Here is a 12,116-nt window from a genome sequence, read left to right as displayed (position 1 = left end):
AATAGTATGAAAAACAGTTATAAAGTGTGGAAAAATGAAGCAACCATATAGTGTTGTAAAGGGAACCTCCAATGTGGTAGTTATTTACAAAATTCATAGACAAGATACTGAAGAATAATAATAAAAAGTATGCATTGAAAACCTAGTAGTACTGATCACTGATCACTGATTTGAATGCTGGACCATTGTTAGCAATTTTCCGTTTAATTCTTAAGAAATTCATGAATTTTTCGTTTTTTTTCATTGTACATATTATTCCCCAGATTATTGAACTGTTTAGAATAATTCATGGACTTTAAGTTTGAGAAAAATAAAATGCATTTTTTTTTTACGAATTTTACAAATTTTTATAAAACTCGGTGGAAAAAAAAAAAAAATTTGCCACTATAAATTGTTGTAGGTTGCTAAATGTAAACTTGTAACTATAAATTGTTGTATGTTGCTAAATGTAAACTTGTAAGTTGTGACGTGTTACACAAGACTTTGAAGCTGTATACTTCAAAATTTTGGAGTAATCCATCTTTTTAAGAGACAAATGTTCCTTTTATCTTTAAAAGACTAATGACATGTCCCTCAACAATTATTTGAGATTGAATCGTGCTGGGGTGACACAAAATTTACTGTGATTCTCACAATTCTGACGTGGACATGCATACGTAACCATAGATAATTTTTACTCGTATCACGAGAAAACACATCTATAATTATGTGCACATCCCACATCAGACATGTGAGAATTGCAGTAAATTTTTTTTGTCTTTTGAACATTTTCCTTTTGAAATTACATCCTAAATTTTCACATTGATGATTTTTTTCAAATTAATTATTTATCCATTGATTTAAATCTTTTTAAAAAATCAATAATCAATTAAACAATAACCTCAATGTCCTCATTACCATTATCATTAACACCATCAATTTCCTCAGCACCATCACTATAAACATCATTATCGTATGACCGAATTATTTATTTTTAAAATTTTAAAATAAAATGGATAATACACAAACAAAGCATATGTCGCATATTTTCTATTTATAAAAATTTTGGCCAAATTTTAGAACGGATTTTTGCAATCCAAAATTGAGTAGAGCTTAAATTTTTCACGAATTAAATTTTTACTGTAATTCGAATTGCTAATAAAGCATCTAAATTAATTATAGGAACTCAAACGAGTCAAATCATCAGGCTCAGACGATTCAATAATTGAACCATGAAAAGATTTTTCATCCAAGCCTGTGTGATCATATCTAGACCACACACATTACTCACGTTGTCACTTTTGCTTCAACGCTCTTAGATGTCTCATAAATGAAAAACACAGCAAGTGAACAAGCCAATGTTTATTTATAGGGGAAAAAAAGAGAAAAAAGATTGCATCTCAAGGTTAAAATTGAGGTCTATGGAGAAAAATTAAGGTTCTTGAATAGATTTTGAAGATAAGAACATTTAAGTCATTTGATTAGGTCCTCAGAGAAGACCTAAATCAAAATGCTTGAAAACATGGGGAATCAAATTTCAAAGAAATAGCTGACTTAATAATTATTAACCTTGATCTTACATCTCAAGACACTTATTGAGAAAAAAAAAAAAAAAAAAACTCTCTATGTCCACTCACTCTACTGAACATCAATATCCAAAATTTTGGAGGAAGGATTAGCTTTAGGAATGGTGATATACAACACCCCATCTTTCACCTCAGCCTTTATCTTGTCAAACTCCACAATTTCTGGTAAAGCAATTCTGCTACTATACCTTCCATGGCTCCATTCTTCTTCTCCTTCTCCATTCTCTGTTTTTTCTTCCTTCTTGGCCACCTTTTCTGCCTTAACAACCAACATCTTCTCCTCTACCCACACCTTCACATCTTTCTTAGTCATACCAGGCATGTCAAACCTCATCTTGTACTCCTTTTCTCCTTCTTTTATCTCCCATGGTGTCCTCCCTCTCCTGTAACCTCCAACATCCTCTCTTGGTACCACAGAAGACCAATTGTTTGTATAAGCTAATGGGTCTTCTACCATTCTCTCCATTGTTTCCATCATCTGTTGCACTGTTCTTGCATTAGGAAACCTGTCCCATAGCCCTGTTCATATAAATCAAATCTTAGTCAAATTACACAAACTAGCAGAACAAAGCACACAAACAGACACCTAAAGTGTCAAAATCAACCATCTGTGTCTGGGTTTTTAATTTTTTCTTGAATTTAAGAATTATTAAAATCAATCTTCAATATTAAGGGTTTCTAATATTTTTCTTGAAGTTGTAAAATAATAAATGTATCTGGGTTTTTAATCTTTTTCTTGATTTTAATTGTAAAAACAATGTAAGGGTTTTTATTCTTTTGTACTTTTAGATTGTAAAAAATAATCAAAAGTATATGGATTTCACATAACTTTTCCTTGAATCTTTGAAATTGTAAAATAATCAATGTATTGGATTTCTACTATTTTTTCTTGATTTTTTGAAACTTATGAAATCTAAGTAATTGTGTTTCTAAATATTTTCTTGAAACACTAATGTATCTGGTTTTCTACTCTTTGTTTTTTTTCTTCTTGAATTTTTGAAATTAGTTACTTACCCACTGGTGCAACTTGGGGAACTCTCTTCTTTTGCTGAGTTTGTTGGGGCTTGCCTGCTCTCTGCAAGTGATCAAGGTTATCTCTTCCTTCTGCTGCTCCTGCCATGGCCTTAATACTTCTCTTATTCAAATCTCTACCCATTGTTTTAATAAAAAATGGGGAAAATCTAGTGGAGGTAGGAGACTTGGAAACATTGTTTCTCTCAGCTGAGAAGGGAATAGAAACACAAACATTTGATAAAGATGAAGCCATTTATCTAATTTCTCAAAGAGGTTTATAGCTAAAAAGATTAAAACAACACAGAACACAAATCAGATCAAAGAGGAATGGAGTCTCCAGTAGTATTTCAAGGGATGAGTGGACATTTCTGGAATGTTTGAGAGGGTTGTTTGAGTTATGGCTTCTAGACAACTCTAGAGGTTCTACACAGGTGGAGAGTATTCTTTATGAGAGAATGACTTTTCTGGTACAATGACGTTGGACACAGAGTGTCCAACGTATGGAGATGAGAACATTTAGTTTTAATTTAGAAATTTAAATGAACTTTTTTACAATTCGATTTTCCTATTCAATAAATAAGATAATTCAGAAATAACTTATCCAAATTCAACCATTTCAAAGGAGACGTGATAGAAATGAGATTTTTGTGTTTCAATCGTTTTGTTAGAGCATCTCCAACATGATTTTAAAACTCCGTTTTGCCTCTTGTTTTGTTCATGCCAGATATTGAGTCGTCTCAGATGAGATTTTCGATATGTTTGAGACATCTCGTTCAAAAATTTAAAAAATGAACGTGGGGTATTAAATCTTGTTCGAAAAATTGACTTGCCCGTTCGTTTTGTTCATGTTAGATTTCGAGACAACACGAATGACACATCTCGGTCTGAGATGAGTTTTGAAACCATGATCTCCAATGCAATTACCTATACATGTACCCACACCCATATTCAATTATGGGCCATTTGGTGTTTATGACTATGATTAGCCACTTTTGGTATTCATGGTCACTGGGTATGCACTCCAATCGTGCTGCCCAAAGATTGTTAATCATAAATATTTTAATAAATTTTTTTCTTTTTTTTAAATTCAGTTCAGATTTAATTCGGTCTGAAATTATAATATTTTCAACTAATTGTCTGAATTTTTTCTCTAAAAAAAAGATGGGTCAATTATGTGCAAGACATATTTTGGGCACTCAAAATTTCATGACCCAAAAAATGGTGTGGGATGGGTAGTGCATTAGAGGCACTCATTTTGGACTCCACTACTCAAAACAACAGTTGAGAAGGGATGGGAGAAGGGATGGGTGGAGGGAGAATTACTATGTTTGGAGTTGCCCTTAGGGGTGATATTCTCTCCCTCTCACTTCCCAAGCATTTTCAAAAAGAAACTAGATGGTTGCACGTGCAAGCACATATCTATCAAAAGGGTTTATTTATAATTTAGAATATTGAATAATGGGTTTTTTAATATTATATAATAAATGGATATTTTTGTACTTATAAAAATTAATCATCATTTTTATAAAATGGTGGGTAGTAAATTTCTTGATTTTTGATCAAAATAACCCTGATTAAGAGTGGGGACACTTATGGGTTTTAGAGCCAATATTTTCTTGTAATGGGGTAAATTATAATTAATGATAAAATTGAAGATGAATGATTTTGAAAATAAATTTTGACGTTTTTTATTGAAAGTCGAAAAGAATATATAGGTCATTTCCAATTAGTCTATGAGAGAAGTCCCAGTCAAAAGGCAATATCATCTTCATAAAATTTGAAGGCGCCAAAGTTGGATGGAGGTGGGGGCAAATGACGAGAGAGGTGAGGGAGTGGAGGCAAATGAAACATGTAAATAGTTGAAATTACAGGTATCTCTCCACTGCCTCCTCTGGATGGAGGAACCTAATTTTGGATTACGTATACACCTTATTGTTAATTTATTGTTTTAAACTTGGATAAATGAATATCCGAGAGAAGGATATGATGCATATTTGTATCTGACTCAACACAAACTTTGAATAAAATAATAATGGATAGTATTATTCCAATTCTTAATCGGATAAAAAAATGTGCATTTGAAAGGAATGTTTTTTTTATTGAGTGGTGATAATCTAACTCCCCCATGTGGCATACTCAATTGATCTATGCGGGTGTGCCAAAATCATAGATTTCCTTTCATCGAGATACACAAGTGCACATCCTCCTAAATATGTGCAGTAGTGTATCCCAATAAAAGGAAATCTATGATTTTGGCCCATCCCATATCATAAGAGTCGATTGATTATGCTACATTGGGAGCCAGATTATTATCACCCCTTTTTTTTCCTCTCAAAACTTCGTTCTTATCTAAGTCTGAATTTTTCAACAGAGAATATATATTTAAATAAAAAAAAGGGTAAAGGAGATCCAATCTCATTTTTCTTAATTTTTAAGTGAAACATTTGTTAATTTTTTATTATAAATTAATAGAGCTGTTATTGCCACACCAACTTTTACTAATGCCACAGCATTTCTTAATAAATCACCCAAGTATTGCATACAGTTGGTGTGGCAATAGTAACTCTCCAATATAATAAGTTGTCAACTACGTGGACTGCTATGTCACTAGTCTTAACTGGCTCATGTGTCGTTATTTCAAGCGATTATCTGCATTGGACGTATCTGGCTCATCCTCACCCTCACCCTCGAGAGGATAGGGGAGCCATCATTTTTAAATATTTATATATGATTAATGCGACATCGGGCTGAAACTTCTTACGGCACGTCTTGACATGAAAGTGTATAAGAATCATAGATATTTTTCGTGAAGACACGAGTGAAAAATCATCTATAATTCCTATCTAATTTTCCGTCAAAAAGTGCGGATGAGGTTCCAGGCCGAGATCACTTTAGTATTATTATTTTTCTTATTTATTACATATACCTCATTTTTATGTACATTACTCGGAGTGTAAAAATGGGGTAAATGAATAATATCCGGCCTGTTTTCAGTACCCTCTTTAGTTTTGAGAATTGTTATTGGCACTCAACTTTTATTTATTATATTCCAATTAAAATTAAAGATGAGGTGAATCTCCATTTTGTGTGTTGACTATGACAAAATTTCAAGTTCGTACATTATTTATTTTAATCTAAAAAATATGCATTCATCATTTTTATAACCTAAGAACTTGTGAGTTCGTCACTTTTAATATCTACAAATTCTCGTAGATATTCAACGAATTCTTTGATTACAAAAGTGATGACTTCATTCAAAGTGCATGATTTGAGAATTAAAATGAATAGTATCCTGAAATCGGAAATTGGGTGTAAGTGATTGGTTGAGAATAAGTGTGTTTGATAACAAGTTTGATGTTTGGAGGGAGGTGGTCCATTTTTTTAAAATTCAGACTTTAAAAGTTTTATTTCCATTTGTTTTGGTTCAGATTTTAGAATTAAAATTCAAAAATTTTGAATCAACCATGGAGAGATGCTGGATGAAATTTTTGAAGTCTAATTTCTAATTTCAAACTTTAGATATTTCTAGACTCCAGACTTCAGTCTTTAGAAGTATTATCAAACATAACGTAAAAAATGAGTTCCCAATAGAAGTTCTCTCATATTTTAAAAAAAATATTAGATATTTTTTGGACTTTAAGATTTTATACAGGAAATTGTTTGAACAAGTGTTATACTGTTTTGTAATCTTGAGATTATAATTTGAATGAAACCTTTGTGATGATGTTAAGGGGTGTTTTAATAATTGGGATGTAATAAATAATTTAACAAACTGGGGTGTAATAAATACATGTTGGGGGTGCAAATAGTAGCCCTCTTAATATTTATACTGGACGACAAAAAAAAAAAAAAAAAAACCTTCACCATCTCCAGATTTCGGCCATGTCTGCTTCGTCTCTCTGCAACTTTCTTTCTTTCCTAATTCCATTACATCTCTTTGAAACCAAACAACAACCAACCCAACTCATCCCTTCTTCTCTCTCTTCTGATTCTTCTACTCCCCCTACTCTCTCCTCTTCTTCTACTTCGTTCCAGAGCCGAAGAAACAGAGATGCTGTTCTGCCATTAATGGCAGAAGAGGATTCTTATTCTTCTAAAGATCTCATGTCTGTAATCTTCCCTTCTCTCGCCTACTCTAATACCCTTTTCTTCAAATCCGCCTACAACGTTCAGGTTGTCGTTGACGAAGACGAATCCGAAGAATCCCTTCTTGGAAGGTTTCGAAGGAAGGTTTTTTACTCTGGAGTGATTCAGGAAAGCAAGAGGAGGAGATTTTTTGAGACCAAGCAAGAGGAGAGGAAGAGGAAGGCTAAAGAGGCTGCTAAGAGGAAGTCCAGAGAGAATGCTCGGAGGAAGGCCATGGCTGGTGTTGGGTGGAATCGAAGAAGGTTAGGATTTTAAATCCAGTCCAATATTTTCTTCTATTTTTTTTTTTTTGTTTTGTTTTTGATCTGGGTTTTGCTTTGTTGTTTCTGTTTTAGTGTTTTTAATCTCGTTTGCTTCACGGGATGTGTTAAAGGCACCCCGAACAATTTTTTTTTTTTTTTGTTGTCTTATATGGGTTAAAAGTTTCGGAATGATCTCATTTTTGGTGAGAGCATCTCTAAGGTGAGGGTTCAGAATGGGCTGATTTTTGGTGAGGATGCTCTATATGGGGAGGGGATCATCCACGATTCTTGAACTTGTTTTGATGGGGTTAGAAGTTTCAGAATGGGCTGATTTTTGGTGAGGATGATCTCCTTGATAAGTTTGTGGTCCCAACTCAAAACCAATTGATTTATGAGTGTCCAGTGTGGGACCAAACTCAACATGCCCCCACACGTGCCGACATGAACTGGGTGACGTGGAGGAGCTCAACACACCCCTGCTCATGTGGACATGAACTGGGTGACGTGGAGAAGAGAAAGGTCTGCTCTGATACAATGATAAGTTTTCTATTTTTTATTTTTGATAAGCAAACATTTTATTAATGAAATCTTGGTCGGTCGAGGTGACCAAACAAGAGCAAAACAGATACATTATCTCAGTTGTTTAAAATGCAGCACACCCCCTCCCATGTAAACACAAAATCCTCAAACCTAACCCTCTAAATTCATTATACAATTTTGACCTTAAAAACAACAACCCTAAAATGGATAGCACAAGAGACCGAAAATCTAATGTTCTATCCTCGAATATGCGTCTGTTACACTCCAACCAAAGGCCCCAACAAATTGCAATATGAGTAAGACGCCAAAGTATCCTTTTGGGGCCAGAGAAGGTACTCCCCACATTCAACCATGATTTGAACACCATCTTTACCGACCTTGGTGTGCATCCGGATACCAAACAGATTGAAAAAATAATTCCACATCTCAGTTGCCACTTGGCAATGCAAAAACAAGTGATCCGTTGAATATCATGATCAGTTTAGGGTCCAACTCAAAACCAATTGGCAATGAGTGGAGATGCCCAAGAGCTTATAAGGAGTGAGACAAGACGATGAGTGTGGGTGCCTTTAACACGTTCCTTGCTTCTGCTAAAATACTCCAATCAATTTTTTTTGCTCTTGAGTGAAATCGATCAGTAGGAGATGCTAACTTGTCTCGTTCTGTGTTTTTGGTGATGTTTTGATTTGTTCTTTCTGTTTTACTGTTTTTAATCTTTGAGGGTTTGCTTCCCCTTCTGCTAAAATACGCCTCTGCAAACTCGACAAGTAACCATTTTTATTGTTTTTGAGTGAGAAATTGATCAGTAGGAGAGACCAACTTGTCTCATTCTGTGTTTTTGGTGATGTTTTGATCTGGATTTTACTTTGTTCTTTCCTTTTTGCTGTTTTTAATCTTTTAGTGTTTGCTTCCCCTTACTGCTAAAATTACGCCTCTGCAAACTCACCCAGAATCCATTTTTATTGTATTTGAGTGAGAAATCGATCATTACGAGTTACCAACTTGTGGGTTCTGTGCTTCTCAAAGTATTTGTCTATGAGCATTGTGAGGTTTGCTTCACCTTAGTTTCTAGAACCGAAAATCTTCCAAGAGCCCCAGAGATAATAAACCCAACCCACCACATATATGTTTGATTACATTTAATGGTGTTACTTCTGATTCTGATGTATAATTGTGATTGAAACAAAGGGTTATATTTTGTTATTCTCGTCACTGTTTTATTCCATTACCAGAGGGTCAAAGAAAGAACCTAACCCGGATAAGGAGGAAGTTAAAAAACCTGTGAAGAATGATGAAGAAGAAGATAATTGGGAACTTCCAGAAGGAGATCTTCCGTATTGATCGTCGTTTGCACTACCCATTAACATCTAGAACTCACTTTTTCCAATTACAAGGTTTTGTTTTTTCCTGTAAGTTTTGTTGAAGAGTACTGCTGTTTTTGTTTTTTTTAGGTGCAACATCATTCCATCTGTTGTTTAGGATACTATCAGCAGTTTAGAGTTGTGTTGATTGTTTTGGTTCTGATCTCTTAGCTTTACCTTAATCTGCATTACCTGAATCTGAATTTTTTTTTAATAATGTTTATAAGGTTCTAATTTTAACTGTTAAGTCAAATGCGAAGCATGTTTTATTTTTTGTAACAAAAGGCATTGGGTTTACGCTAGTTTACTTGAGCTTTTGATTATCTTAACTAGTCTCCTTGTCTATAATCAGGCACTGGAGTACTTTTGATTCACAATTTACACCTGTAATCCGTGTTTACAAATTACAATTGTTTTGGGCTACTTAGTAGAAGTAGAAATTGGAGTTCAACGGACTTCTGCTCTCTTCTGCTAAAAAAAATGGGAAGGAAAAGAAATAGAGAAGGGTCACTCTTACCCTATTTAGGACTAAAATATTTGTTCATGTTCATGCTTTAACTAGAAGCTTATACTCTTGCCTTGGACTTTCTTAGAAGACAGAAATGGATAAGAGCATGCATGGCCGGGAGAGGTATATGGGGATCTGTCTTACATGCTCTATGCTTAACAAATTAAGTGGTGATGATGTATGATACTTATTATTTGCTTAATAAGAGCAATCAGGTTGTGTACAATGGCTAGGATATACTTCAGGAAAGGAGAAATAAAGCTTGCTTGTACATTTGGATAATATGGATTGTGATATCTAACTGCTATATATCTTCTGTCAAGGCATATCCTTTAGAGCTTTCCTTACTAACTCAACCCACATCATCTTTGGTCTTACCTTCATCTTTTGAGAGTGTTTAATTTGCACCAAAGCACTCCATATCACTCTTGTGATTTGTCTTTGTTGTTGTACACTACATGCCCTAGCTTTCACAATCCATTTCTTTTATTATATCCCCTATTTGGGTTACTCCCATACTCCATATACTCTTGTGTCTTCATCTATAAGCTCCCTCTGGGCTACACTCATTCTTTAATCATGCTTCTTGAACCTATACTCAAATCCTTAAAGCATAGCTAGTCTTATAGCGCGGACATGGTGCCATCTTCATTTCTCTCACTACTATATTGTTTAAGAAGATATAACTTTTGTTTGTTTGCATGTATGGAGTCAAATAAGCTCTTTCATGGCGTTGTTTCTTGTCTTCATCTTTTTACCATTATTGTCTTCTACAATTTGAAAGTGTGACTTACAATCTCATGGTATTATATAATATCCACAAATTCTTTCCAGCAAATTGTAGTTCTTCTACACAGGAGCCCAAATACTGAATTATTCATCACAGGCATGTTTATGCAAGATGTTCCATGGCACTATTTATGAGTTTCTAAATTGATAACTGCGTGACCAGAGAGAATCAATCACCACCATCATGAAGTGGTTCTCAAGGTAGATTTGCATTCCCAGAAACCTTTTTTTTTTTTTTGTGTGTGGATAAGTTTCCCATAAACCTTTCTAAAGCCATTTAGCTCCTCCTATGGAAATGGAGGCACTGGAACACCACTTCTACCCCAATCTCCCAGTGATGGATGTCGATCCTCACTTGTCAGAAGATAGATTACTGGTCTGGTCACCCAACCAAATTTTTTTTTTCTTATTCTTTCGAACCCTTTTAGAAGCACTTTTCAACATCTGTTTTAGTAATTGGTAAGTGTTACTTGGTTTCAAATTATGATTTGGTAAATACTTTTAGAAGCACTTTCAACTTTTGCAGAATGTAGGCCCTTGCTCAAGCTGTTCTCTTTTAAGTCAGGAAATTCGCTCTTTCATTGTTCAAAGCGTGGCGAGTGGGGTGTGGCATTGAGAGCCACTTCCCTTCTTTGTGTTGCGGTTCAAGATGAAGGTGCAAGTTGAAAGTGATGAAGTAAAAAAAAACATTTCGAATCGGAATGAGTTTAGACCAGCATTTCCACGAACATAACAAAACTTAAAACTTGATATTTAAAAATAATAATAATAATGACTAAATTTTTCTTGCATTGCTTTTAAGCTATTTAATAATTGAAAAAGTCGAAACATATAAGTATCAATATGTCTAAAGAAGTTATTTTCTTGATGGAGCCTCGTCAAACTTTAGTTTTGCAATAGTTCTTTCATTGAAGTTAAAATTCCACAAACCTAAAGAGGTTCTTTGGCAGCTAATTTCCAACAATAACTATGGTTTTGGTGATTACAAATCTTTCATTGATTTTTTTTTTATCACCGTGTATCCCAGTAGACAGTGGACTGGGTGTGCCCTCGCGGGTGGCCCTTAAGGAATTAATGTTCATATTAGTTATCGAACTCATGACCCACGGGCATTAACAGCTTATTGGTCCCAAATTGCCATTAAGCCAACCCCTCGGGTTTACAAGTTTTAAATCAATTATATAAAAAAATCCCTTTAGATTTGGTGTTCAAGTCAATCTGGAAGTGGGAATGCACGGTTCTTCATCGGGTATCGTACCAGGTTGGGAAAGGAAAAGACTTTTTTCACGATCTTGCCTTGGGCAAAAATTCATTTTCGAGGAGAAATTAATTTTGCACATTTTCCATTTGCAATCATACTGATCCCAGGGATCATAAGAGCTCCATTGACTCAAAATTCTTGCTTCTCAAATGATCAGTGACAACGTACCCAACCCACATGGAACAAGATATGTTCAATGGCCTAAGAACTGAAGAAACCTACCAGAAAACTGATTAGAAGAATGTTTGATTTTTTTTCTCAGTGGTAAAATTGGCAACAAGAATTTTAAAATATTAAAAAAACAATAATAATAGTTGCTAACACGCATAATGATAAATTTCCAAAGCTCGTAGCATTGGTCGAAGGGGGGATCATTTCACTTTTTTTACTTTGAAAAATAATATCAAATTAATTCAAGAAATGAAAGAATCAATAACTACTAGAAAGAAAGACTAATCCAATCCATAATGAAGTACAAGACAATACAACATTTTCATTACTTGACTAATCATTAATCGTTAGAAGAAGCAAATACAATGGGTCACTTACCATAACTTTGTTGATAACAAATTTTTCTATGCATTTACTCCAACATCGTGTTCATCTTGATGATCCAATATTTTGTTCTTTTGGTGGGCCAAAGTGATTAAACAACAAGTTGAGAAGGATGTGTCATTTCTCACGTCCCTC

The 12,116-nt window shown here is 34.3% G+C and overlaps 2 protein-coding genes across 5 annotated transcripts; one reads left to right on the top strand and one right to left on the bottom strand.

The window, feature by feature from the left end:
- Positions 1 to 1,399: 1,399 nt before the first annotated feature.
- On the bottom strand, positions 1,400 to 2,928 carry LOC147398638 (small heat shock protein, chloroplastic-like). Its single transcript, XM_086447900.1, has 2 exons — positions 2,580 to 2,928; positions 1,400 to 2,084 (listed from the first exon to the last, which is right to left on the bottom strand). Exons 1-2 carry the CDS (start codon positions 2,830 to 2,832, stop codon positions 1,618 to 1,620), a joined length of 720 nt encoding a protein of 239 aa, XP_086304026.1. The 5' UTR covers positions 2,833 to 2,928; the 3' UTR covers positions 1,400 to 1,617.
- Positions 2,929 to 6,431: 3,503 nt separating this feature from the next.
- Positions 6,432 to 10,713, top strand: LOC147398637 (small ribosomal subunit protein bS21c-like). Of its 4 annotated transcripts, none has more exons than XM_086447896.1 (2): positions 6,432 to 6,967; positions 10,692 to 10,713. In XM_086447896.1, the coding sequence occupies exons 1-2, from the start codon at positions 6,462 to 6,464 to the stop codon at positions 10,696 to 10,698; spliced, it is 513 nt and encodes a 170-aa protein (XP_086304022.1). In that variant the 5' UTR covers positions 6,432 to 6,461; the 3' UTR covers positions 10,699 to 10,713. The 4 variants fall into 4 exon arrangements, with proteins under 4 accessions (XP_086304022.1, XP_086304020.1, XP_086304021.1 ...); XM_086447894.1 differs by lacking the exon at positions 10,692 to 10,713 and adding an exon at positions 9,462 to 10,671; XM_086447895.1 differs by lacking the exon at positions 10,692 to 10,713 and adding an exon at positions 9,221 to 9,427.
- The last annotated feature ends 1,403 nt before the right edge of the window (positions 10,714 to 12,116 follow it).

Source organism: Akebia trifoliata, chromosome 7 (assembly GCF_017979445.1).
Source record: "Akebia trifoliata isolate Shusen 1 chromosome 7, ASM1797944v1, whole genome shotgun sequence".
NCBI classification, from domain to species: Eukaryota; Viridiplantae; Streptophyta; class Magnoliopsida; order Ranunculales; family Lardizabalaceae; genus Akebia; species Akebia trifoliata.
Note: the sequence above shows the minus strand (reverse complement) of the source record. Positions and strands in the feature narration are given on the sequence as shown.